At 39.8% G+C, this 26,810-nt stretch overlaps 1 protein-coding gene across 4 annotated transcripts in view; it reads left to right on the forward strand.

The window, feature by feature from the left end:
* The window catches only part of DAPK1 (death associated protein kinase 1), a 91,969-nt gene that overhangs the window by 39,463 nt on the left and 25,696 nt on the right, over window positions 1-26,810 (forward strand). For all 4 annotated transcript variants that reach the window (XR_006180267.1, XM_042877401.1, XM_042877403.1 and 1 more), the window contains exons 4-15: window positions 10,407-10,545; window positions 13,314-13,443; window positions 14,246-14,294; window positions 14,407-14,433; window positions 14,836-14,988; window positions 15,138-15,183; window positions 16,767-16,856; window positions 18,118-18,210; window positions 22,832-22,951; window positions 24,134-24,232; window positions 24,950-25,048; window positions 26,593-26,691. Coding sequence is in view for 3 of the 4 variants with exons in the window: in XM_042877401.1 (XP_042733335.1) it covers window positions 10,407-10,545; window positions 13,314-13,443; window positions 14,246-14,294; window positions 14,407-14,433; window positions 14,836-14,988; window positions 15,138-15,183; window positions 16,767-16,856; window positions 18,118-18,210; window positions 22,832-22,951; window positions 24,134-24,232; window positions 24,950-25,048; window positions 26,593-26,691 (1,144 nt within the window). In the remaining variant the exon portion in view is untranslated. The remainder of the gene's footprint in view (window positions 1-10,406; window positions 10,546-13,313; window positions 13,444-14,245; window positions 14,295-14,406; window positions 14,434-14,835; window positions 14,989-15,137; window positions 15,184-16,766; window positions 16,857-18,117; window positions 18,211-22,831; window positions 22,952-24,133; window positions 24,233-24,949; window positions 25,049-26,592; window positions 26,692-26,810) is intronic.

Below are 26,810 nucleotides of genomic sequence, written 5' to 3' on the forward strand. Positions count from 1 at the left end.
TTTTTTTTTTTTTTTTTTTTTTTTTTTTTTTTTTTTTTTTTTGTTCACATGGAATAAAAGCTCCCTTGGTGGCAAGGCTACCATGCGTGTCTTTGTGTACCTCCTGACTTTTATTGAATGGAAACAGTTACTGCATCCAGTGTGAGTTAATATTTCATAAAACTGATAATGTGAAGCACAGCAGACTATTTATATAGCTGTTTAGCTAATCATATTGCCAAGTTAATAATCCCAATGTAGTGTCAGAGATTTTTCTCCACTTCTCAAAACTATTACATGAATATTAATCTGAAGAAGTGCTATTTGTTGTATCAAAAGGTAGCACAGAGGATACACTAGCCAACCCTTTATAAACTGAATTGCTGTAATTGCTGTAGAAACAACTTTTACTATCTTCAAAATCACTATGGTATTACACAAAGCCATTGAAAATGTGGGAAGATTGTTATTTTAATCATATACTCAAATACATAACTATGTAATCCATTTTTTCTCTGACGAACAGGAAGGAAGAAATGGCAACAGCAGATATGGAGATTTAGGCACTCAAGCAGTTATTTGCCTTGGTCTGCACTGGTAGTCAGGTTTCCCACATTTCTTACATCACTGAACCTTTGGATGAGCATCAAGGGAGCAGAATTCCCCTCACTGTAAGAGCAGAGGAAGTCCAAGACCACCTCATGAGACTAAAAGTGTACAAGTCTCTGGGGCCAAACAGCATGCATCCTAGAGTCATAGAATGGCTTGTATTGGAAGGGTCCTCAAAGATCATCTTGTTCTGATCCCCCTGCTTTTGGCAGAGTTGCTAGCTGCTAGATCAGTAGTAGATCAAACTGCTTGGGGCCTCATCCAGCCTAACCTTGGAAACCTCCTGGGATGGGGCATCCACAACCTTACTGGGCAACCTTCTACAGTACCCCATCACCACCTCAGTAAAAAGCTTTTCCTCATGCCGCAAGGTGTATGTGAGAAATATTCACCTTAATAGTATAGCACTTCATATTTATAATTCTTTTATCCAGCCTGTGAAGTAGAAGTTACTACCATTGTGCTGTAGAGGGGAAAGTATCTTAAGATATTTGCTAGCAATCTCAAATAAATATATTGACAGAGTAGGGAAATAAATATATTACATGTCAAGTCCCAGACTGATAGTTGTTGTATCACTTCTTGTCTACTTCATTCCTTGTCTTACTGCTGGCTGTTTTATCTACCAAGCCATTTCTACAAAATCTTTGAGAAGTTGTGCTTGAGAAGTGAGATGAAGTCTCAGATGACTGGAAAAAGGGAAACAACACTCCCCTTTTTAAGAATAGAAGGGAAGATCTGGGAAGCTACAGGCCAGTGAGCTTCACCTTTGTGCCTGGAAAGATCGTGGAAAAGATCGTCCTGGTAGATGTGCTGAGAACATTCAGGATGAGGAGACAATCTGAAATATTTGTCAGCACAACGGCTTCATCAAGAGCAGGTTGTGTCTATCCAATCTGGTGATCTTCTGTGGAGTAGCAGCATCACTGCACAAGGGAAAGGCAAATGTAACAGACGGCATTTACCCAGATTTCTGCAAGGCTTTTGACATAGTCCCATTCTTATCCCTAAATTGGGGAAAGAAGTTTGAAGGATAGACTATTTGCTTGAAAAAAATTGGTTGGATGGTCACACCTGGTGGGTTGTGGTTAGCAGTTCTATGTCCATGTGGAGGCCAGTGATGAATGGTGTGCCCTATTGGTCTGACTTGGGACTGGTGCTCATAAACATCTTTATCAATGACTTCAACATTGGGATCAAGTACACCCTCAGCAAGTTTACATTCTTTCCTCAGACACTTTTGGTTACCTTCTCATTGGCCTGCTGGTAACTGGGTGCACCGTATCTGACTACTTTGTTTTGTTCTTCCTTCCATTTCCTTAGGATTTCATTTAGGCTGCAGACCTGCAAAATATTATCAATGTGTGGTGCTTTCTACATGCACCAGAAAAGAACAAGTGCTTTTACCCTAAATCCTATATAACAATTGCTCAGAATAATAATAATAAAAAAAATCCAACTGGCTTCACTTTTCAAAACGGATTGATAGCAGTAGTGGAGTACTTCACACAGGAAAGCTATGGGTAGAGTTATCCATTCATACTTTGCTAAAAATAAAGTCTTCAGTTCGTAGAATCATAGAATAACCTGGGATGAAAAGGACCTCGAAGAACATCTAGTTTCAACCCCCCTGCTACCAGCAGGCTTGCCAACCATTAGATCAGGCTGCCCAGAGCTATGTCTGGCCTGGCCTTGAATGCATCCAGATATGGGGCATCCACAACTTCTCTGGGCAACCTGTTCCAGTGTCTCACCACCCTCTGTGTGAAAAACTTTCTCCTAATATCTAACTTAAACCTTCCCTGTCTCAGTTTAAAACCATTCCCCCTTGTCCCATCACTATCCACCATCATAAACATCTGTTCCTCCTCCTGTTTATAGGCTCCCTTCAATTTACTGGAAGGCCACAGTGAGGTCTCCCTGGAGCCTTCTCCTCGCTAAACAAGCCCAGTTCCCTCAACCTTTCCTCATCAGAGCAGTGCTCCAGCCCTCTGATCATCTTGATGGCCCTTCTCTGGGCCTATTCCTTGGAATTCTTGTGCTGGGGGTCCCAAGCCTGGATGCATTACTCCAGATGGGGCCTCATAAGAGCTGAGTAGAGGGGAACAATCACCTCCCTGTCCATGCTGGTCACTCCTCTTTTAAAGCAGCCCAGAATACAGTTGGCCTTCTGGGCTGCAAGCACTCACTGCTGGCTCATGTCCAGTTTCTCATCCACCAGGACCCCCAAGTCCTTCTCTACAGGGCTGCTTTCAAGGAGTTCTTCCCTCAATCTATATAAATACCTGGGGTTGCCCTGACCCAAGTGCAGCACCCTGTACTTGGTCATATTGAACCTCATTAGGTTCTCATGGGCCCGCTCGCTTCTTCAGCCTGTCCACGTCCCTCTAGATGGCTTCCCTTCCCTCCTGTGTATCAACTGCACTGTTCAGCATGGTGTCATCTGCAAACTTGATGAGAGTGCACTTGATGCCATCATCTGTGTCATTGATGAAGATGCTGAAGAGTTCCGGTCCCAAGACTGACCTCTGAGGGTCACTGCTTGTGCCTGGCTTCCACCCTGACACAGAACCATTGATCACAATCCTTTGGCTGCAACCAGCCAACCAGTTCTTAATCCATCAAACAGTCCATCATTCAAATCCATACCTCTCCAATTTAGAGAGAAGGATGTGGTGAGGGACCACGTCATAGGCTTTGCAGAAATCCAGGAAGATGACATCCACCGCCCTCCCCTGTTCACCAGTGGCATCACTCCATCATAGAAGGCTTCTAGATTGGTCAGGCATGATCTGCCCTTGTTGAAGCCATGCTGGCTGTCTCAGATCACCTCTTTGTTTCATATGTGCCTTAACATGGTAACCAGAAAAATCTGCTCCATGATCTTCCCAGGCACAGAGATGAGGCTTACGAGCCTGTAGTTCCCTGCATCATCCTTTGTTCCTTTCTTAAAAATGGGAGTAATGTTTCCCTTTTTCCGGTCACCAGAGATTTCACCCAACAGCCATGATTTTTCAAATATTATGTTGAGCATAGAAATGGATGGAGAGCATTATGAATCTTAATTTAAGAATCTTAATGCTTGTAACGTATTGCTGAATGTTGAAAATCTGTTTATAAAATTTAGAAAATAAGAAGAATGGTTTTAAAGTCTCAGCTTGGGAGAGGAATTGTATTACTTGCAAGTTATTGAACATTAAGTATAAAGGCTTGTCCTTTTCAGAAGTTAGTTCCTGTATACTTCCTTTAAAATAAAATCCAAAGGATCTGGGCTTGTTCAGTCTGGATAAGGTTCCAGTGAGATCTCAGTATGGCCTTCCAGTATTTAAAGGGAGATTATAAATATGAGAGTTATCATCTTCTTATATGAGTAGATAGAGACAGAACAGGGGGAAATGGTTTTAAACTATAGGAGAGGAGATTTAGGTTAGATGTCAGAGGGAAGTTTTTCACAGAGAAGGTGATGAGGTGCTGGAACAGGCTGCCCAGAGATTGTGGATGCCCCACCCCAAGATGTGTTCAGGGTCAGGTTGGATGGGACCCTGGACAGCCTGATCTAGTACATGATCTCGTGGTTGCCAGCCCTCCTTGTGGCAGGGGGTTAGAACCAGATGATATTTGTTGTCCTTTCCAGCCAAGCCATTCTTGCTACCTTCTTGGCACCTCTATAATATTTACCAAAACAGAACACAGCAAAGAGTGGACAGTAGATCCATATATAAAATTCTAATGACATCTTGAGTTGCTTATCGAAAAAATAAGTACAAATAACAATGAACTCTGGAATCTCTCTTGTATCTCATCAGAATTAACTTACTTTGCTTAAAATAGCTTGACTTCCACTGAGGTTTGAAGTCAGCACAGTTTCTTTAATTGTATTTTGACTAAAATAGCCTTGATATTTTTATTAAATTTACCTGCAACTTGCGAAGAAGTTGTTTTTGAGAGCCTTGTACTGGCTTTTCAGAGATTAGTGGGAGATAGCAGCAGGTAACCATGCTCCACAGTGCTGATCTTGAGATGTGCTACCTTTTGACTTCAAAATCCTGAATTGCAGGCTGTCAGACAGAACTACAGGGAGTATTTCAACACCTAGGAAAAAAGACTTAACAGATGTGTTTGGGTGCAGAAAGATGTACTGATGTTTTCAAGTCTCCATCTTATTGGAAGTTGACTGTTTAGATCCCTGCCCACTTACAGAGCACGTGTTCTTCTGGCTAGTTATTCTGAAGCCAAAGCTTCTTGGTCTGTATACTTGCAGAATTGAGACAAGAGGATTTCACAACAGTGTGTATCTCCACCATGGACTGGAGCAGTGAAATGACAAGAAGTTGTAATGCAGTAATAAGCCTTTGGTTGCTTTCTTTTTGTTAAAAAAAAAAAAAAAAAAAAAAAAAAAAAAAAAAAAGTAGCAATATTTTAGTCTTGGACAGAAAACTCATATTTTGAAAAAATTCAAGGAATCGTAAGAGAGACAGTTGACCACAGACAACCAGACTCTACAGAAGAGAGCATTTCTTCTGCAAGTGATAACACAATATTTTGGATTAGGAAAGGGCACCAATCTCTGTAGTAGAAAATGATTCAGATAACTTCCCAAGTTAAATCTGCTTTAAAAATTGGAGTAAACTGATTCGGGATTTTAGCTTTTCTGCTTCACATTATTTTGAAATCTATTGGTTAAATCTTTTAAGCTTAAAGTTGGGTTAAGTTGTTTGAAACAAGGGCTTAGTGTTTTATATTTTGTTTTCTTTGACTTCATGAGAAATCGTTAGATAATCATTAATTATCATTTAGGCAATATTATCATATAAGCAATGTGATCAACCCAGCATGTGACTGAGTCATTATGAGGTGGCCACACTGACTTTGAAGGTTAATTGGTTTTAAGTTCCTTGTGCCAGTTCCTATAATGACTTCCTCCAAGGTCTGCTGGTTAGCGATGTTTCCTAGTTGAGGAGACCTGACAACTTGAAACAGTACTATCTGGAAGTCCTTTTTTGGCAGGTGTGATCTATTTCAGTTCCCAGAGGAAATATGTGATCTGCGAAAACATCTTATCAGCCTTCCTTTGGAAAGACGAGAAACTGTGCTTACCACTGCTGCAATTTATGTAAATGCAGCAGACCCAAGTCTTTGTTTCACTTACACCAGTTCAGGAAAACTAGCATTGCTGCCTAGTTGTGCTGGGGATGCAGTGATACCAGTGTTGCTCTTAGTAAAAATGATTGTATAGAATATTTTCAAGTTCAGGGCTGTTGCTGCTTCTAAAAACAAGTGCACTGCTGCTTGAAACAGTATGAAGTGAAGTGATGTTATGGCAGTGAAAATAGATTTACTCAGTCCTTGCAGCTTTCTGTGTTACAGCACAGAAAATGATAAAAACTGGCCTCTAGGATCAAAATGTGATACCCGTGAGTCACAAGTTTTAGTTTACTGAAGCAAATATGTGAACAACCTATTTATTGTAACTGCAGAACATTTCCAATTTAAAGGTAAGCAGAAAGGTTTAATTCAGGAACAGCAAAGAGTTAATGCTTCAAAGGAAACAGTTACATAATGGTGAAAGTAAAGGTTTTGGAACTGTAATGGGATTCAGATGTGACTAAAGTTCAGCTGTTAATGTTAATATGAAGAGATATGTCTTGTTGCTGACCTGTCACTTGGTAGCAGTTTGTAGAGAAGAGTTGTCAATGCACAGGTGAATTGCTCAGAAAGCTGTCTGTAACTACTGCTAGCAAACAAAAAGTGCACAGAGAAAAAGAAGATAGAGAAAAAGCTATGCGCTTCCAGAGGATACAATATATCATTATTCCCAGGTGCTTTGCAGAAGGAAATCCTTGTGCTCAGTGAACTCGTTTCCTCCGCACCCTGAGGAAAGCAATTCGCACCCAGTCTGTTGGCAGCAGTCAGCTATGCAATGCTGCCTGGATCCCGATGTAGTGTCTAAAGAAGCCAGGTTGCAGGGCTCTGGCAGCAGCAGGGAGCCTGTCTAGTGATCTGGTTTCAGCTAGACTTAAACAGGGCATTCATTCACCAGCAGTATCAAGCCTAACTTGTTTTTGGTACATGAGAAACAGTGCTGGGTCACTGTGCTGGCAGTGGAACCAGTGTTGTTCTTGGGAGAGGCTGAAGTTTTGCAAGGTTAGTCTTAGGAGTTGAATGGTCTGCCTCTTCTCCTTTAGATTGAGACTGCTGCCATGCAGCAGAAAGGCTACGTGCAGGTATTTTGGTGAGTAAGGTTTTCTTTTGTTACAGTTCTGGCTTGCAGCTTCACCTCTAAAGTTAAACATGGGAGAATAGTTTACACTGTGTTTATTTAGTATGGGAACACATTATCCTGGCTGAAGCACAGGACTAGACTTGAAAACCTGACAGTATTTTAGATTTGTGAGGACTGACATAGGTTTGAGAACCAGTGTCTTAGACTGGCTTTTTTTAAAGCGGTTTCTTAATCCGAAATTTTTGGAAGTCCACTCAAGATCATCCAATGTGAATCTGAGTATATAAAGTGATTATGTAATTTGTGAGAGTAGATTCCACTGATCAAGGGAACTGTGAGCCAGTAAATAAACTGCAGAATTAAAACTTAGCTTGTAAAGCATGTTGAGTGCAGACATGCATTAGCACTCTATGAATTGTTTTAAAATAACAATTACCTTGTAATGATGCAATGATTTTCTGTATACCTACGGTGATAGTGTTTAATATCAGACCTAACCAGGGTCAGCAGGAAGGTAACAGAGTAAACGTTCTTCTAATAAGCATTGGAAGGAAGCTAATAAACAATACCTGCATTATTAAGCTCTCTGAAATTTTTTACTTTAATTCAGAGGGAAGCAAAGAATGAGGGAATGTGCATATGCATCCATATGTAAGATCTTTCTGACCAGCCTGCATAACATAATCAACTGTATTTAATCTGCAGCAATTTCATTTTAATGTTTCTAAAACAAACAAACAAAAAAGTTACTGAAATTATCTCTCTTCCTTGAAGTAATGTAATTCTGGCATTTCATTTTGCACTTGTTTTAATAATTACTTTCATGAAGAAAATACTACAACACCCCAAATAATACCCAAAACAATACTGTTATTGTCTTCTAGGCAGCTCAGTGAAGGCTCCAAGAACTCATTAAAATACACTTTTCATGTAATTTGCATTACAATAATGCAGATTAAGTCTCTTGAAAAGTAGACACGATAAAGTAAGTCAAATGTATTTCCAGAAACTTGCCTGGACTGTTTAACTATTGTTATATGTTAATCCCATTATTTTTCATAATTAGAACTTTAAATCATGCACAGATTATTTTTTCCCCACAGAAAGACACTATAAATACTGTATTAGGTTGTGCTTTCTGATATGTATACATATAATTTTTAAATTATCAGTATTGTACAAAATACAAGGGATAATGTGACTTTCTTTGCTGTCTCTAACACCTTTCTGTGTAATAGTGCAGTTTTTATAAACAGGAAAAAACAGTTGTAGAGTGGCAAGTTACTTCTGTAGGTGTTCTTATACTGAAGAAAGCTTGATTATTTTTTAAGAAAAGTTGTGAATCTTGTTTCTTGTTCACTTCATGCAATGGTGAAGTTCACACATCTGAGGGATATAGGACAGATAAAAAGTAAAATCAAGATGCTAAATTTTAGGAAAGGCAAATTCCAGCTCCACAGGGAGTGAAGTCAACAAAACTCCCCTGGGGATCTGTCCTCAAGGATGAGGGAGCAGAGCAGAACTAGCAGATCTTTAAGGCAGCTTTCATTCTTGCAGAAGAGCTCTCCATCTCCAAGTGTAGGAAGGTAGGAAAGGAGACCAGTGTGGCTGAACCAGGACCTACTAGTCAAACTGGAGAGGAAGAAGAAAATGCAGTGAAGATAGGGACAGGTAACCTGATGCTGCTACATTGTGTAGGTATGTAGTTGGGAAGAGGGCTAAAACCAGATTAGAACTGGACTTGGCAAGGATTGCAAAGAATAAAAAAGTCTTTTACAGGTACATTAACTGGAAAAGGAAAGCTTAGGAGGGTATATACTCCCCACCTAGTGAGCTATACAGGCAGACTGGTAAGAGCGTACAAGGAGAAGGCTGAGGTAGTTAACAATTTTTTTACATCAGTGTTGATTGGCAGCTGCTCTTTACACACACTTTGAGCAGATAGAATCAGATGATCGGGTTTGGAAAGCAGTGCCGCTCCTGCTGTAAGTGAAGATCAGTTTCATGACCACCAGCGGAGACTGAACATTGCTGAATACATGGATCATTATGAGATGCATCCTGGAGTCCTGAGGGAATTATTTGATGTAGTCACCAACACACTCTCAATGATATTTGAAAAATCATGCAAATGGGTGAAGTCTTTGATGAACTGGAAAAAGGTAATATCACACCCATTTTAAAGAAGGATAGAAAGAATGACCAAGGGAACTACTGACCTGTTAGCCTTAGTTCTGTGCCAGGGAAGATCATGCAGCAGATGCTCCTGCTCCTGGAAGCTGTGCTAAGGCACATGGAAAATTAGAAGATGATGCAAGACAACCAGCATGGCTTCCTCAAGAACAGGTCTGCCTGACCAACTTGGTGACCTTCTCTGAAGCTGAAACTGTGTCAGTGGACAAGGGAAGATCCACTGATGTTGTCTGTCTGAACTTCAGTAAGGCCCTTGACACACGCATTGCACAACATCATTTTCTCCAAAATGGAAGACAAGGATTTGATGAATGGACCGTTCATTGGACAAGGAACTAATTGCAAGATCATAACCAGCAAATAGTGATCATTGGCTCATGCCTGAATGGAGATCAGTGATGAGCGGTGTCCCTCAGGGGTCAATACTGGGGCCAACACTTTTAAGTATCTTCATCATGAATGACACTGACAGTGAGATTGAGTGCATGCTCAGCAAGTTTGCAAATGACAGCAAGCTGTGTGGTGCAGTCACACACCTGAGAAACTGAATGCCATCAAAAAAGACCTAAAGGCGTTCGAGCAGTGGGCCCAGGAGAGCCTCATGAGGTTCAAGAAATTCAAGTACAGGATCTCACAACTGGATCATTGCAATGTCCACTGTCACTACAAGTTGGAGAATAAAAAGATAGACCACAGCTCTGATGAAAAGACTTGGAGGTACTGGTGGGTGGCAAGCTGGACATGGGCCAGCAATGCCCTTGCAGCCCAGAAAGCCAACTAAATTGTTCTAAGAGCAGTTGTAGATTCTCCCTGTTAGAGAAGTTGTGTGGTAGATTAGAGTAGAAATATAACACGCATGCTGAGTGCAATAACACTATTTCAGAGAGTACACAATGTTTTTCAAGAGTTGAACACTTTGGAGAAGTTGTGTTCTTTAATTCATTTTTTAAAAGAACAATGAAAAAAACAATACTAATAATTATTATAAAGAAAGTTTTGAATTTTGTATTTTCCAATAAAATACAACCGAACAGAACCTGATGTCATATGGGTGTATGAGCAAAGACAAGCTTTATTTTCTAATATTCAGTATGATTTGAGTATGTGGGTTTTAGTTTACTTAAATTTGGATACAGCTTCCTGTAAATGTATGTATGTTTAGTTGTTCCAACCTTTTTTTGTTAAAAAAAAACGAACTTTTTCTATTGTAATCTTTCCTCTTCAGGGAAGTTGGGGGTAATTATTATTTCAGATACTGAATTAAGTGTTTTCCATCTTCTACTTTGATGCTGACAATTTATAAGCTTTTCGATGCTTTCTGAGGTTGGTCTGATAATAACTGTGCTAAAGGAGCTTGTAGCTTAAAACAAGCTTGGCAATAACTCTAATCGTGTTTTCCCAGTGTTGCAGGTGGAGAGCTCTTCGACTTCTTAGCTGAAAAAGAATCTCTTACAGAGGAGGAAGCCACAGAATTTCTCAAGCAAATACTTAATGGTGTTCAGTATCTCCATTCTCTTCAAATTGCCCACTTTGATCTAAAGGTATGTTGAGCATATAGGAATGCACACGGCTGTGAACAACATCCATTGAAGTCTAGTGTCATGAACAGGGCTGGTGGTGTCATTAATGGGGCTTCAGCTATTTATGTCATGGAACTAGTTTTGAGAAATCTGGTCTTCTATAGGAGGACGGGTTCATCTCTCAGAGCAGAAGACCATCTTTGGCAACAAGCTTTCCAATTTAATCAGGAAGGTTTAACCCAGAGTTTCTGAGAAAGGGAATCTTCAAGCCATCCCACTTTGAGGCTGATGATGATAATGGGTGTTACGGACCTGCAATTGGATCATAAGCCAGTAAGATTGCACCTAAGATGAAAGATAAAGGAGTTCCAGTTGGTAAATTAGCCTCAATGGGAGCCCAATTCAAATGCTTGCACACTAATGCATGGAGCATGGGGAACAAGCAAGAAGAGTTGCAGGCATGTGCGTGCCTACACGGCTATGATGTCATTGGCATCACCGAGACATGATAGAATGGATGGTATAAATGGCATAAACTCTTCAGGAAAGGCAGGCAGGGGAAAAGGGGAAGAGGTGTTGCCCACTACATCACCAGCTGGAGTCCAGGGAGCTCCACCTGGGGACAGATGAGGAGCTGACAGAGAGCTTATGGGTTAGGATTAAAGGAGAGACAGGGAAGAGAGACATCATAGTGGGAGCCTGCTACAGGCTGCCAGATCAGGAAGACTGAGTGGATGAGGCTCTCTATAAACAGATAGGAGCAACTTCACATTCACAAAACATGGTCCTCATGGCGAACTTCAGTCCCCCTGATATCTGTTGGAGGGACAACACAGCAGGGCACCAGAAGTTGAAGAGGTTCCTGGAATGTGTTGATAGTAGCTTCCTCTTCCAAGTGGTACAGCAATCCACAAGAAAATGTGCTATTCTGGACCTTGTCCTCACCAACAAAGAGGGGCTGGTGAGTAATGTGGAGCTCAAGGGCAGCCTTGGAGTCCTTGGAGTATGAAAGAGGTTGTGTAGCAAACTTGCCACTCTGGACTTCAGGAGAGCAGACTTGAAAACTCTTCAGGGAAACTGCAGCATAGGAAGTTCCGCACAAACATGCGCAAGAACTTCTTTACAGTGAGGGTGACGGAGCACTGGAACAGGCTGCCCAGGGAGGTGGTGGAGTCTCCTTCTCTGGAGATGTTCAAGACCTGCCTGGATGCCTACCTGTGCGACCTACTGTAGGGAACCTGCTTTGGCAGGGGGGTTGGTCTCGATGATCTCGGGAGGTCTCTTCCAACCCCTACGGTTCTGTGATTCTGTGATTCTGTGAACTTGGCAGGGTGGCATGGGATAAGGCCCTGGAGGGAAGAGGGGCCCCAGAAAGCTGGTCAGTACTCATGGACCATCTTCTCTAAGCCTGATGCAGTCCAAGGAAAAAGGAAGACAGGCAAAAATGCCAGGAGACTTCCATGAATCAGCAAGTTGCTCCTGGACTTACTTAAGCTCAAAAAGAAAGTCTATAGGGAGTGGAAGAAGAGCAGGTTACCTGGGAGGACTACAGAGGAGTTCTCTGAGCAGCCAGGTTAGGAAAGCTAAAACCCAGACTTAAATCTAGCCAGTGACATTAAAGGGAGCAAGAAGAAATTCTACAGGTATGTCAGTAATGAAAGGAAGGCCAGGGAAGGTGTAAACCTTCTCTGGAAGGAAACTGGAGATGTAATCATGAGGGATATAGATAAAACTAAAGTGCTCAGTGACTTCTTTGCCTGAGTCTTCACTGGCAAGGGCTCTAAGCCACACCACCCCAGCTGCAGAAAGCAAAGGTAAGAACTGGAAGAAGTAAGATCTGCCTTCTGTAAGTAAGGATCAGATTCAAGACCATCTAAGAACCTGAAGGTGCAGAAGTCCGTGGGACCCAATGAGATCCATGCACAGGTTCTGAGGGAACTGGCAGATGAAGTCAAATAGTGATAGGACAAGGGGGAATGGCTTTAAACTAAAAGAAGGGAAATTTAGGTTAGATGTTAGGATGAAATCTTTTACTCACAGGGTGGTAAGGTTCCAAGAGAAGCAGTGGCTGCCCCATCCCTGGAGGCATTTATGGCCAAGCTGGATGGGACCCTGGGCAGCCTGATCTGGTGGGTAGCAAGCTTGCTTATGTCAGAAGGTTGGATGTAGATGATCTTTAAGGTCTCCTCCAACCTAAGCCATTCTGTGATTCTGTGTTGTAAAGAATCTTTTGCTGTATTTTAAAAAGTAATTGCTAAATACAAGAACCTGCTATTCATCTATGAAAGGATTTCAAGCGTTAAAGTCTGGGAGCTGGACCACTCCTAAAGTTTCTCTCGGAGAACCAAAAGCAGAGAGATATACTTCCCTGATTTGTTGTTTCCTCACTTCCTGTGAAAAAAAAAAAAAAAACTCTTTCAGGGGGCAGTATTGATCAAATATTCCTTAATAGTTTTTGTCTTTTAGAAGCTTCTAGCAGAACTGCAGTGATCATAAACAGGGGTTGTGATCTTTACTGAAGAGAACGTGTTTCACCAGGATCTTTCCAAATGAGAACTGCAACTGTTGTATCCATAAGGAGTAGAATTTTGTGCCTGCAGTAATCAGCTGTTTGTCATCAGCATGAAACTCTGATTTGCTGATTTTATCATGTTAAATTGTGATAGGAAAAAGCAGGATTTCTCTGCTGAATATACAGGAAGTGCTCAACACTGAATAGCACTGGAACGTATCAGACATTTTGTACCAATATGTAATCTCCTTTTTCTCTCTTTTCCTACCTTTCCAAGCCTGAAAACATAATGTTGTTGGACAAAAATGTACCAAAGCCTCGAATCAAGATTATTGACTTCGGTTTAGCACACAAAATTGATTTTGGAAATGAATTCAAAAATATTTTCGGAACACCAGAGTTTGTTGGTGAGAAACTTGATGTTGTTAAAACTCTTCCTTCCCAGTCTGTGAAACGATAAATGTGGTTTAGCTTGGCTTGACTGAGATAGAGTTTACATGGTGGCTGCTCCAAAAGTAATGCCTCCTGTATTATTATATTGATCCATTTCATCAGAGACACATGCTGGGGGTATGGCAGTGGAAGTTTAATATTCCTGACAATATTCCATTACATTTTGTTGCCATGTAAGAGGTGGCAGCAGAGAGGCATTCTAATGAAACTGTGTGTGACATGGAAGCGTGTATGAAGCAGAGGTGTATAACTCCTCTGTGGAAAACATTGCACCCACTGCCATTCATTGACTTGCTGAATGTTTATGGAACTTTAATAGTGGATGTGAGCACAGTGAGGGACGGGACTACTTCAGCTGTGATAGCAGCGACAGTGGGTTACCTCTTCTGGTGCAGATTTTTATGAATGTGGCATGCATTTTGTCCATTTCTGGTGAAAATGCATAGCAAATCATTGTGAATGTGTTGAAAAGTAGTGTTTTCTAGCTGAGAATTTGATCTCTCAAACTGTGTTATTGCACTCCTTGTATCTGTTGTAGTTTCCACTTAAATAAATAGAAGGCATTACTTTTGGTAATTTATGATATTTTGAAATTTAACTAAGCAGTTTGTAGCACTCATTCCTACTTTTATAGTAGGAATATATATGTTAAAGGTATTTAGTCTGTCAGCGTCTTAGTTTATTATCTCTGACTTATATAGGTTGAAATAGATTTCCTCATGGGCTATATTCTGATCTATTTATTTTTTCCTTTAGCTCCTGAAATAGTAAATTATGAGCCTCTTGGACTTGAAGCAGATATGTGGTGAGTTACTAGATCTTATTTGAAATAGATGTTATGGTTATTTATGTGTTCTAAACTTATGTTTTTCCTTCTCTTTCTCCATTTCCCTCCACTCTCCCTTTTTTTATTCCAGGAGCATTGGTGTCATAACTTACATCCTGTAAGTACAAAAATCTATGGGCAGTTCTTAGAATTGCTAGATTTTTAATCTGTTCTCTGGGATTTTGGGGATGCCTATGCAAATCAACTAATTTTGATTGCAGAAGATGTTTCAAGTTGAATAATCACAAAAGCAGTATTATAATTATTGATTAGAATGGTCATTAGTGGGCCATGAGATTGCGTGGGAAGCTATCTTCAAATCTGTAGGTAATACTCTCTAAAATTGCAGAGAATTTTTTTGCCCTGTTAAATCAAACCTTCCTGAAAATAGTATTTCCAGTCTTAAAGCAAAAAAAAAAAATGTTCACTTTCTGCTGTTGTTTGAGCTGAGAGAGTTAAACGAGTTAAAAGAGTTAAGTGTTTCAACATGTAATGTGAGGAGGGTTCTGTATTTCTGCAGTCTAAGTGGTGCATCGCCATTTCTTGGAGAAACCAAGCAGGAAACATTAGCAAACGTGTCTGCTGTGAATTATGAATTTGAAGAAGAATTCTTCAGTAATACCAGTGCCCTAGCTAAAGATTTTATACGAAGACTTCTAGTCAAGGATCCAAAGTGAGTTGTTCCTCTTGCATATGCATTGTTGCACTCTGAAATGTCTCTAATATTTCAAATTACAGAATGTTTTACAATGTTATTTTTTTTACTATATAGTATTTTCTATTTTTTACTACCAGAAACAATTCTCTTTTCTCCTATTACAGGAAGAGAATGACTATTCAAGATAGTTTGCTGCATCCTTGGATCAAGGTGAGCATGCAGTTCATTCTCTGTTCTGTTTTTTAATCGTTCTTGATTTCTTATTCCACTTTCACATGTTAAGTTCTTCAGCAAAGCTTTCAAATTGACAATTGGTCTAATTGTTAAATATATCTTACTGCTTTTGAAGGCTATCTGTATGAATTCTAGTGTGTGTGAACTGTGGACTTCATTTACATATGCAATTTATGCAAGAAGGGCAGTTTATTGTTAAGATAAAATTCATGTTCATCCAGAGAAGCGAGAGTTCAGAGAGCACTGTACTGACAAAGATGCATTATCTCAACCCAGTCCCTTTGTTGTCTTCTAATCTCCTTATTCAGATCAGGCATAGATGAGTCCTCTCTCTTCTGTCTTTTTTTCCCCTTTAGACTGAAGGCAGTTGATGTGGGGCAGTCCTCAACTTCCTTCAGTCTTCCAGTGGTTGTTTAAGGATAAGCTTTTGTAGCGTTTCTAGGCTAAAAGGGAAAAAGTGGACCTGTCACTCTTCTTAAAGTGTGCACTAATGCATGTCATGGATTTTTTTCAATACCCTATCAAATTGTAATTATGAATAGTAAATGTCTTTAGCAGCAATGATTTCCCAAGCCTTGAGATTGCACTGTGGCCTCTTTCCACTTTCCAGGGAACCAGTTCACGTTTAGCATCCTTGGGCAGATATACTTCCACAGCAATATGCCAAACTGCAGTTTTGACAGGAAAAAGTAGCAGTATTCTCTGTTCTGCTGACTTTTTTGAGTTAATCTTAACTAGTACAGGTGTGAAATAGACATCTGGGGTCATATTGAAGTGATTTTGAAACCAGTATAGCAAGCACTACGTTTGTGTTTCACGTACACATTTTCCATTCCTCCAACAGGAGTTATTATATTTTGTACCTTGCAGTGTTCCTTCATAATCTTAACCTTCCAAATATTCTCCTTCTGCCTTCTCCACTGCTCATATCCTCTCTTCCTTCTTCTCATCATTACCTTTACCCGTACTTCCCAATAAAAATAACTTTAAACACAGCATCATGCTTTGCAAAACTACATATGTTTCACTGGTGACTGGTGCTTGACATTAGCCTGTGAGAAATATCAAAGGCTGAATTTACTGCATAGGTAGGTAGGATATGATTATTATTTTGTTCCAGCAGTATCTAGCTACTGACTCAGAGATCAGAACAAAGGTTAACTAAATTCAGCCAGGAAATTTTCCTAGAAGACATGTTTTGTGTAGGAAATAGTACACAGTTCTTCCATCACAGTGATACATAATAATGAAGCTTATCTTTAGAATGATAAATCAACATTCTTTGGCTTTTTGATTTATTGTTTAAAAAAAAAACAAAAAACCCAACTTAGTATTTCATTAAATATTCTTAGACCTGGATTTTCTTTAGACTGTATTCATAGGGAATTCCACCTGCATGCCTCACTAGATTGTGGGTATTCAAATACATGCTTACACTATAAAAACATCATCATAATATAATAAACTATTTGGAAGTTTTACATAAAGGAAGATGTTTTATGAAAATTCTGGTTGTAACTGTGGGATATTTCATAGCTACATTTTACTTTTGCTCACAGCCTAAAGACACTCAGCAAGCACTAAGTAGGAAAGCATCTGCAGTGAATATGGAGAAATTCAAGAAGTTTGCAGCACGGCGAAAATGGAAAGTAAGTCATTCAATAAATCATCTCAGTGCTGGTAACATATAAATACAATAGTGCTACCTGCTCCAGAAAAACATGCTTTTCCTTTGTCATTTGGAATAAAGTAGGAGATTGAGTATAGTGAGAAGACTTCCTTGCTAATGATCTGCACAGAAGTGCTCATGTGTGTGGAGTGTTTATGTGTCTAGTTGTTTGTTGTTATCACCTATCTTGCTCATATTTATAGAGTAAAGGCACTCCCAGATGTAGGTTCATGTTTTTGTGGCAGTAATACAGGTAAATCAAACCGTTTTTAAGCAGGCCTCACAGAATTATTGTTCCACCAAGTTATGCCAACACGAAGCAGAATAGGAAGTAAAAGCTAGTCTCTTTTGCAAAGGGCTTTTGCTCTGACACTGTCAGTCTGTTTACAGGAGAACATCATTTAATCTTCTCAGAAATGAGGCAGGGTATTAGCTGAAGTTGTTGGTCAATGCAGGGAACACTTAATGACAGTTCTTTCCTTCTGTGTGCACACTAGGGAGTTCAAACTGATAGTAAGCAAGGACTGACTACTATTTATACGAGGAGAGTGAAACATGACACAACAGAAGTCTGTAATATTAGAAAAAGAGTTTTACTGATTTCAATAGAGTCCAGAAGTACAGTAATTTTGCTAAGCCACTGAGCAGAAACAAAAACTATCCAGATATACTTGTAATTTTTATTTATTTATTTGTTTGTTTATTTTGCCACAGTGCAGTGTTTCTGTTTGGAAAATATCTGTGGTGTTTATTAAACTGAAATACTAATTTTCTTCCTTAATATTAAATTATAAGTCTATGTTACTGCATATATGTATATACACATGTATATATATATACATATATAAATATATATTACAATAACAGCTTAAGGGAATGTTGTCAATTAATTTATGCCCAGTTAGATTTTCTGTGTGTGCTTTAAAATCTATGCATTTAAATACTTTCTATGTTTTGCTCTGTATCTGAATCTATATCAGTATCTATATGCTATCTGTATCTGAATGAAATAGTACCAATCCAAAAATATTATACAGTTCTACTAGTGTAAATAAATAGCCTATCTGTATTACAGTTGAAGATTCAAATGCAACTTCAAAAAGAGATGGGAGAGAGGTTGGAATAAAACTTGCTAGTGTTATTAGTAGACAGTCTTCCTTTAAAAGGCATATAGCATTCTATCGCAAGTACTGTTTCGATTCTTGTTTTAATTTAGCTTTTCTCTTCTTATTTTTAAAAAGCAATCAGTACGCTTGATATCCTTGTGCCAAAGATTATCAAGATCCTTCTTGTCCAGAAGTAATATGAGTGTTGCTAGGAGTGATGATACTCTGGTAAGTGTATACTTATATGATTAGGATGCCTTTATACATCTGGAATAATGTTTTCTGAAATGATTCTAAGGCAAATATTGGACAAAATGTGCAGGATTAATAAATCCTCAGATGTAGGAAGAAATAGATTTTAAATCTACAAAGGGCAATTATCCACAGTCTGATCTTGTGTGTGACACCAACTTTGAAATTCCATTTATCAGTTACTGTTGCAAGAGGTCACCGAGCTCCCTTGCAGGTGTGGCAAAAGAGATGCTGCGTCCTTCGCTGGTGCAGAACAAAGGACTTTTATTGGCGGTGCTTACCGCCTTTTATACCTGCGCAACATGACAGTTTTCCCGCACAGCCAAGTCTGGTTACATGTAAGGGCTGGGTGCTGTGGGTGTTTACGTCTGGCTCAAGTTATTGTTGAGCTTTACCACTCATTAGCAATACTACCACATTCTTTATCCCACAAGTTACTGAGACTGATCAGCTTGTGCTTGAAATTCATTTGTCTCAGTTTTTTCAGTTTTACTCAGGGGGAATTTTAGTACTGTAGCAATTATAATGTGGAAAAGTTGCATCTGATTTTTTTTCATGGCACAGTGTAGCATAAAATAATACTGTCGGTATTTTTAACAGAACATTCAGAATTACTGAGCATCCATAATATGATAAATGCTGGACAGCAATATCAAACTAAGGATACTACGCAGTTACTTAAGGACAAAATTTTAGAGTTGGCAGTATTCAGTTTTTCAGGTTGTATATATCTACTGGATTTTAAGTAGTAGCAACTGTATGCTTTGAAATTAACACTTTCTCATAAATCCAGGAGCATCTTATTTATCTTACTCTCCCTATTCAGAAATCCCATGTGATCAGCAATAATATGTTTAGAGCTGGGTAAATTCATTTTTCCTGAGCATTAATAGGATCATACTTCATAGAATCATAGAATCATAGAATCACAAGGTTGGAAACGACCTATAAGATCATCCAGTCCAACCGTCTCCTCATCACCATTGCCACCACTAGTACTAAACCATATCACGCAGCACGTCATCCAGACGCCTCTTGAACGCTGCCAGGGACAGCAACTCCACCACGTCCCTGGGCAGCCATTCCAGTGCCTGACCACTCTCTGAGAAAAAAAGTTCTTCCTTATGTCCAACCTAAACCTCCTCTGATACAACTTGCGGCCATTGCCCTGTGTCCTGCTCATTGCCTGGGAGAAGAGGCCAAATCCCTCTTCACCACAACCTCCCTTCAGGAGGTTGTACAGTGCAATGAGTTCTCCCCTGAGCCTCCTCTTCTCCAGACTGAACAATCCCAGCTCCCTCAGCCGCTCCTCATAAGGTTTGTGCTCCAGACCCCTCACCAGTTTCGTTGCCCTTCTCTGGACACACTCCAGGACCTCAACATCTTTCCTGTAGTGAGGAGCCCAAAACTGAACACAGTACTCGAGGTGCGGCCTCACCAGTGCTGTGTACAGGGGATGATCACCTCCCTGCTTCTGCTGGCCACACTGTTTCTAATGCTGGCCAGGATGCCGTTGGCCCTCTTGGCACACTGTCGGCTCATGTTCAGCCGAGCATCAACCAACACCCCCAGGTCCTTCTCTTCTTCACACTCATCCAGCCACTCACCCCCAAGCCTATAACTGCATAGGGTTGTTGTGCCCAAAGTGCAGGACCCGGCACTTGGCCTTGTTGAACCTCATCCCATTTACCTCAGCTCAGCGGTTCAGCCTGTCTAAATCCCTCTGAAGGGCCGCCCTACCCTCAGGCAGATCAACACCACCTCCCAACTTGGTGTCATCTGCAAACTTACTGAGGGTGCACTCAATGCCCTCATCTAGGTCATCAGTAAAGATATTAAACAAGATGGGCCCCAGTACCGACCCCTGGGGGACACCAGTTGAAACGGGTCGCCATCTGGACTTCACTCCATTCACCACGACCCGCTGGGCACGGCGCTGTAGCCAGTTCCTTACCCAAAGAAGTGTATATCTGTTCAGACCACGGGCAGCCAGTTTCCCCAGAAGAAGCCTGTGAGGGACCGTCTCAAAGGCTTTGCTGAAGTCTAGGAAGACTACATCAAAAGCCCTTCCCTCATCTATCAGACTAGTCACCCAGTCATAGAAGGAGATGAGGTTGGTCAAGCACGACCTGCCTTTCACGAACCCGTGCTGGCTGGGCCTGATCCCCTGGACACTGCGTACATGCTGTGCAATCTCATCCAAGATGATTTACTCCATAACCTTCCCTGGTACTGAGGTCAGGCTGACAGGCTTATAGTTCCCCGGATCTTCCTTATGGCCCTTCTTGAAGATGGGAGTCACATTCAAAAATTTCACAAAGCCTCTTTTGTTCTTGTTATCTTCTTTGTGTCCCTCCTCTGTAACCCCACATATCTTTGTCTCCATTTTCTCCTATCTTTTTGCTTCCACGCTGCTTATTCTCTTTTTTCCACTTAACCCACTTCCCCCACCCCAGCTTATCAGCTGTCATTATGTCTTTTAACACTCCATTAGCATTTCATACCTGTATTGCAGCAGAAGAGATCATCTTCTGCACATTCTAATGTTAGATTTTTAAAAAGTCAGAAATCACAGTATGAAGGAAGTAAGAGGTTCAGATATTTGGCTCAGTGAATTTTAGTGCATAGGAGAAAAATAAAGTTATGTCCGCAAACATACCTAGGCTCATTATTTATTTTGTAGATTCCTACCTGGTCCATAGGAATGTATGAAAGCTGGATCCAAAGTACCTCTTCTACAGCATATCCCTGGATAACACAAAACTTTATTCTGTTTTTTGTATTTGTGTACATCTTTTTTTTTAATGTCTTGAACATGTTAGAAAAGGCCTTTAAGATCCTCAAGTCCAGTGATGTACCTAACACTGAAAAGTGTGCCACTAAACCATGTCACATACACACATCTCTTAAATATCTCCAGGTATGGTGGTTCTACCGCCTCCCTGGGCAATAACTGACCAATACCTGACCACCATTTTTTTCTGAAGAAATTCTTCCTGATTTCCAATCTAAACCACTTCTTGAAAGGAGGGAGGGCACAACTTAGGGCTATTGCCACATGTCACCTTAGAAAAGAGTTGACACTGTCTTCGCTGCAACCTCCTGTCAGGTTGTAGTAGAGAGTAATGAGGTCTTTCCTCAACCTCCTTTTCTCCAGACTACATAGCCCCAGTTCCTTCAGCCACCCCTCATATGTCATGTTTCATAGTCCTTTCGTTATGTTTGTTGCTCTTTTCCCATGCTTAGACAAGTCAATATTCTTTTTTGTATTAATGGGCCCAAAACTGAAGACAGTATTCAATTCATGCAGTCTAACCAAATATAGAGGGACAATCACTTTTCCATTGGCCATACTATTTCTGATGTAAGCCAGCACACCATTGGCATTCTTGGCCACCTGGGGACACTGCACCCGCATGTTCAACTGGCTACTTACTGATCAGCATCCCCTTCTCTATTAGGAAGTTTTCCAACCACTTTTCCTGAAATGTATACCACTGCATGTGGTTGTTATGACGTAAGTGCAGCACCCCAGCATCTTGCATTGTTAAATGCCATGCAGTTGAATACAGACCGTACGTATAGTCTATCCAAATCCGTCTGCAGAAGGATAACCCTCAAGCAGATAACACTCCTTCCCAACATGGTGTAAAGCTGAAAGCACACTCAATACCCTCATCAATATTATTGATAAAGATATAAAAACTGACATACCACCTGTGAACAGTTACCAACCAGATTTAACTCCATTCACAAAGACCCTTTGGACTCAGCCATCCAACTAGTTTTTTACCCAGTGAACAGTACATCCTCCCAAGTCATGAGGAGCGAGTTTGTCTAGGAGGAGGTTTTGGGCAACAGAATTGAATGCCTTCCTGAAATCCAAGTAAACAGTATCCATAGCCTTTCCCTCATCCACTAAGTGGGTAATGTTGTTGTAGAAGAAGACCAGGTTAGTCAGGCAGAACTATAAGTCAATTCTGACAAGGTCTGATCACCTGATTGTCCTGTATGTGCCATTTGATGGTGATCTGCTCAATGATCTTGCCTGGCACCAAGGTCAAAATGACAGGCCTGTAATTCCTCTGATCTTCCTTTCTGCACTATCTGCAGATGGGCATTGCATTTGCTAGTACCTAGTCAATTGGGAGCTCCCCAGATAGCCAAGATTGCTGGTAAATTTTTCAGAGTGGCTTGTTTAGCACTTCAACCAGCTCCATCAGCACCCTTGAGTAGATCCTATCCAGCCATATAAGTTTGTGCAATCAAGAGGCATAGTAGGCTGCTGACCATTTCCCTTTGGATGGATAGATGAGTGTAATTAGTTCTGCCTTAATTAGTTCTGCGTCTGGAATCTTAGTGAATAATGAGTTTATAGATTAAGTATTATTGAACTAAAAAAGGTGCAGAGCTTTTTGGTGTGACTTTCAAACAACATTCAAACATTTTATCTATAAGCTTCACAAAGGATTACTTTCATCAGAAGACTTCAGAATTTCACTTTTTAAAATTTTACAGTGTCTTGGCAACTGTTGAGTTTAAGAGGGGTTATTTTTCTTGAAGCTAACAGTTTTTCTTCTTTGTCTTTAATTACAAGGATGAGGAAGATTCTTTTGTGATGAAAGCTATTATTCATGCCATCAATGATGATAATCTTCCTGGATTACAGCACCTTCTGGGATCTCTGACAAATTACGATGTCAATCAACCTAACAAGGTAGAGTGTGGGTCTGTGATGAGGTGGGTGGCAAACTAGTTCTAACCTTGTGGAATACGTCAGTGTGGCTGTAATAGAAATGTAACACATGAAATGAAAAAGAAATGTCAAGTGGATGGGAAATTGTTCTGCCTTTCTTTAGGGAAAATTTTAGTAAGTTCTGCCTGCAGTCTTCTCAGACTACCTGAAAATGGAGCCTGAAATATGCTTTTGAAAAAGTAAGCCATTGAAAAACTACTAATCAAATCTATATAAAAGAGCTTTGTTATATTAGAGATTAGCCTTTGCTTCAGTTTGCAACTGTTTCTTAGAACACATAAAGGTGGCCGAACATGTACAAATAACCAGACTGACAAACCAGCTTTGCAAAGTGCTCTCAGAAACAAAAGTCCCATACAGAAGAAAGTGTATATACAAACACAATGTTATATTGGGCCATTCATTTTCAGAAACAAAATGAGTTGCCTGCTGAAGAATTTTAGTATCCTGCAGCTGCTTGAGTGGGAGTATTTTATAATTGAGCCTAGGAGACTGAGGTTCCACTGCTGGCTCTGCTGTTAAACCTTAGATAAATCATCTCAGCTTTGATTTTCAGGTTTTGTTTTTTTTTGTTTTTTTTTTTTTGAATGATTATAATGTTCATTATAAAACACTTCAAGAAGTATTCTTGAAGAGTACTGTGAAAGTAAAGCGTTTATCATTTTGCTGTGAAGGAGTCCTGAATACGCATTTTTGTTCAAATGCTGCAGTACCATTTAACTTCCTAATATGTTGTTAGTGAGTTTTTGAGGTATTGTGGCCAAAAACTTAATATTCTTTTTATACTCTTTTCTTTTTTTCTAAGCTGTTTGAAATGCAGCTATAAAGAAATTGTGAAAGGGGCCATCTTTTGAAAACTGGGCTAGTGAGAACTTAACATTATTATTCCTAGTTTGAAAAGTGTGCTGTTAATATTTTGTGTCATTTAGCTAGTGTGACTTCATCGCAAAAAATGCAGCAAACTGATATATAATAAATTTAGTTGGACAAAGGGGTAGTTGTTTCCTGTACAGTATTCCCCAAAGACTTGTTTAAAACTGGACACCCAGAGATGCCATTAACTGTCTTTCTTTTATTCCAATCTCTGTTCTTAATCCTTCAAAATTTAAATAGGTTATTCTTGCTTGTATTTTTCATTATTAGCATGGAACACCTCCACTACTCATTGCTGCTGGCTGTGGAAACATTCAGATGCTTCAGTTGCTTCTAAAGCGCGGATCCCGTATTGATGTCCAAGACAAAGTAAGAATTCTGATTTTTCACCATTTCTATATAAGATTTTCACATTCAGTACAGCTAGCAGGGGACAGGCAGTTCAGAACAGGTTGTACTGGAGATGAAAAAGAATGTGCTGTAGATCTTGTTTTGTAAGGTATTCACTTGTCTCCATAGCAAAAAGATAAATGCAAATTTTTTATACCTTCATTTGTTATTAATGCATATACCCTCATTTTGATCACTTTATTAGTTGTGGTAATTTGAATGATACTAATCTAAAGATACTAACTAAAATTCAGGTACACTTTGCAGTTAGTGCTTCTTCAAAATATCTTTGAATGATCTGGGTCTTTTTTAAAGTGAACTTGAAGCACTGTCTGCTCCTACCTAATAAATGGAAGAATAAGCACAACAGAGGTTTTTATTTTATGACTTCTCCATAATCTCACTTGCAAGGGTGAAGAGGATTATCCCTTGCATAGAGCTAGTTATCCTGTTAATTACCCATGTATAGAGTGTGGTGGATTTTTTGGTATTGATATGTCCAGTTGTTAAACCAACTTGAAGAAAAAAAGTATATATATAAAAATGTTGATGTAAGTGATAAGCTCAAATTTACTGTGATGAATTTGATTTGTTTAGTGTATCAGTATACATGTATGTGCATTTTTACCTCAGTAAATGTCTAAAATCAGGATTCTAAAGTGATTGCTGACACCTATAATCAAAAATTTTGGACAGGCTGGATCTAACGCAATCTATTGGGCTTCTCGACACGGTCATATAGAAACACTGAAATTTCTGAATGAGAATAAATGTCCTTTGGATGTTAAGGATAAGGTAAGAACAACATTTTTTCCATATTTCGTGGAAACAGCTTGTTTGGTATTTTGTTTTCATAAAGCTTTACCTTTGCAAAGAGAGAGGTCTTTGAACTGAAATGATTTTGAGCTATGAATTTTTGATTCTTCATGTGTGTAGCAAAAATGCTAAGTCACAGCCTGAAACAGCTGTTGGTTGAGCACCTGGTGGAAGGTAGAGCCAACCCAAAGGAGCTCAGGTGCAAGCAATGCACCAGAGTGACCAGAAGGGGTGGAGCCAGGACCCACCCCCTCCCAGACCTCATTTAAGGGTTGGCAGCAGAGGCAAAGGTATCTTGTAAGAGATTCCTGCCTACCTGAGGCCTTCTGAAGGTAAGCAGCTTTTTTTCTTTTGTTTCTACATTTGCGGCTGCTGCACTAGGGCTTCTCCTCACTTGCTGCAGCCTGGGACTCTGCTATCCTGCCGTTATTGCTGTGTTTTCCATCACATTATAGCTTTACAAAATGACTGAATTTTTTAGTTTGGTTTTACAAGCTAACATATAGGGCTTAATAACACAGCTTTTAAGTAGCTGAACGTACTGATTATTCTTCTGATGGATGTTAACCAAGTGTGCATATAAATGTGGTGAGTACATGGTGGGCAGGTGGAGAAGAACAAACCTAAATTAATTTTCACATGAACACTGGATTTTGCGTTGGAACTCAGTGTAAAATCGTGATTCTGTTTTTGATTCATTTTGATTGAATATCACTTTAGTCTGACAAATAGATTTTACTTTATTGAGTACAAAATAGGTTAAGAACTTAAAGTTGATGAGCTGTTAGCCTGTATCTCACAGTTATTTCAGCAACGTTTGCCTGAAAAGCCAGTTGCTGTTAAAAGCTTATACCATAGCAATGTTTCCGTGCTAGCCAAAGCTCCAATACAGAAGCAGTTATACTTGTGAAATGTATGTAGTTGTGAAATGTGCTTTGATCGTTGAACTAGCAAAAGGAAAGGCATACTAGGAATTGAATACTGATATTGCTGATAGAAATACTGGAAGAGGAATTACACTGTTAGTAGAAATACTGTTTCTTTATAATGTAACTATAAAAAAAAAAAGTTTGCAAATTACTTTATGTAATAACCAAAATACATGTACCAAAGGATATAATGAAATGTTAGGTCAACTCCTTACATGTATGGATGTAAAGTTGGGAAGGATAGCAAGAATAGGAATAGGATACCTGTTTCAGTGACAACTATGCACACATCAGTCTCCTCACATTACTCAGAAATTCCACTGTGGCTGCAATCTTCAGCAAATGAAATAGGAAAGTAAGTTCCAGAGAAGGATTGCCTTTGAAGAAATACTTTTTGTCTGGTGGTATTGTGATGGTCACATACAACTACAGTTTGCAAACTGGAGACCTCTGCTAATTGTAGCTGTTAGGGTACAGGAAGAAAGGTGTGCCCCAAGTAGTATAGACAATCAAACTGTACATAGTGTGGTGTACAGTGGTGTGAATTTAGGGCAACATACAAAATTACACCGTTATGTTCTTCTGTAATTGCAGTCTGGAGAGACAGCTCTTCATGTTGCAGCTCGATACGGGCATGTGGATGTGGTTCAGTTTCTCTGCAGTGTTGGATCCAATCCAAACTTCCAAGATAAGGTGAAGTACTTTCTGCTTTTCCTACAGAAACACAGCTTTAGTGTAAGTGGTCAAAACTCTAAGCCTTTCCTTGCAGCCTCTAATATGTTTGAATTTCCTTTTAGTATCTTAAGGAGGGC

This window comes from Lagopus leucura, unplaced genomic scaffold (genome assembly GCF_019238085.1).
Source record: "Lagopus leucura isolate 7727_CA_CO unplaced genomic scaffold, USGS_WTPT01 Super-Scaffold_100018, whole genome shotgun sequence".
NCBI classification, from domain to species: Eukaryota; Metazoa; Chordata; class Aves; order Galliformes; family Phasianidae; genus Lagopus; species Lagopus leucura.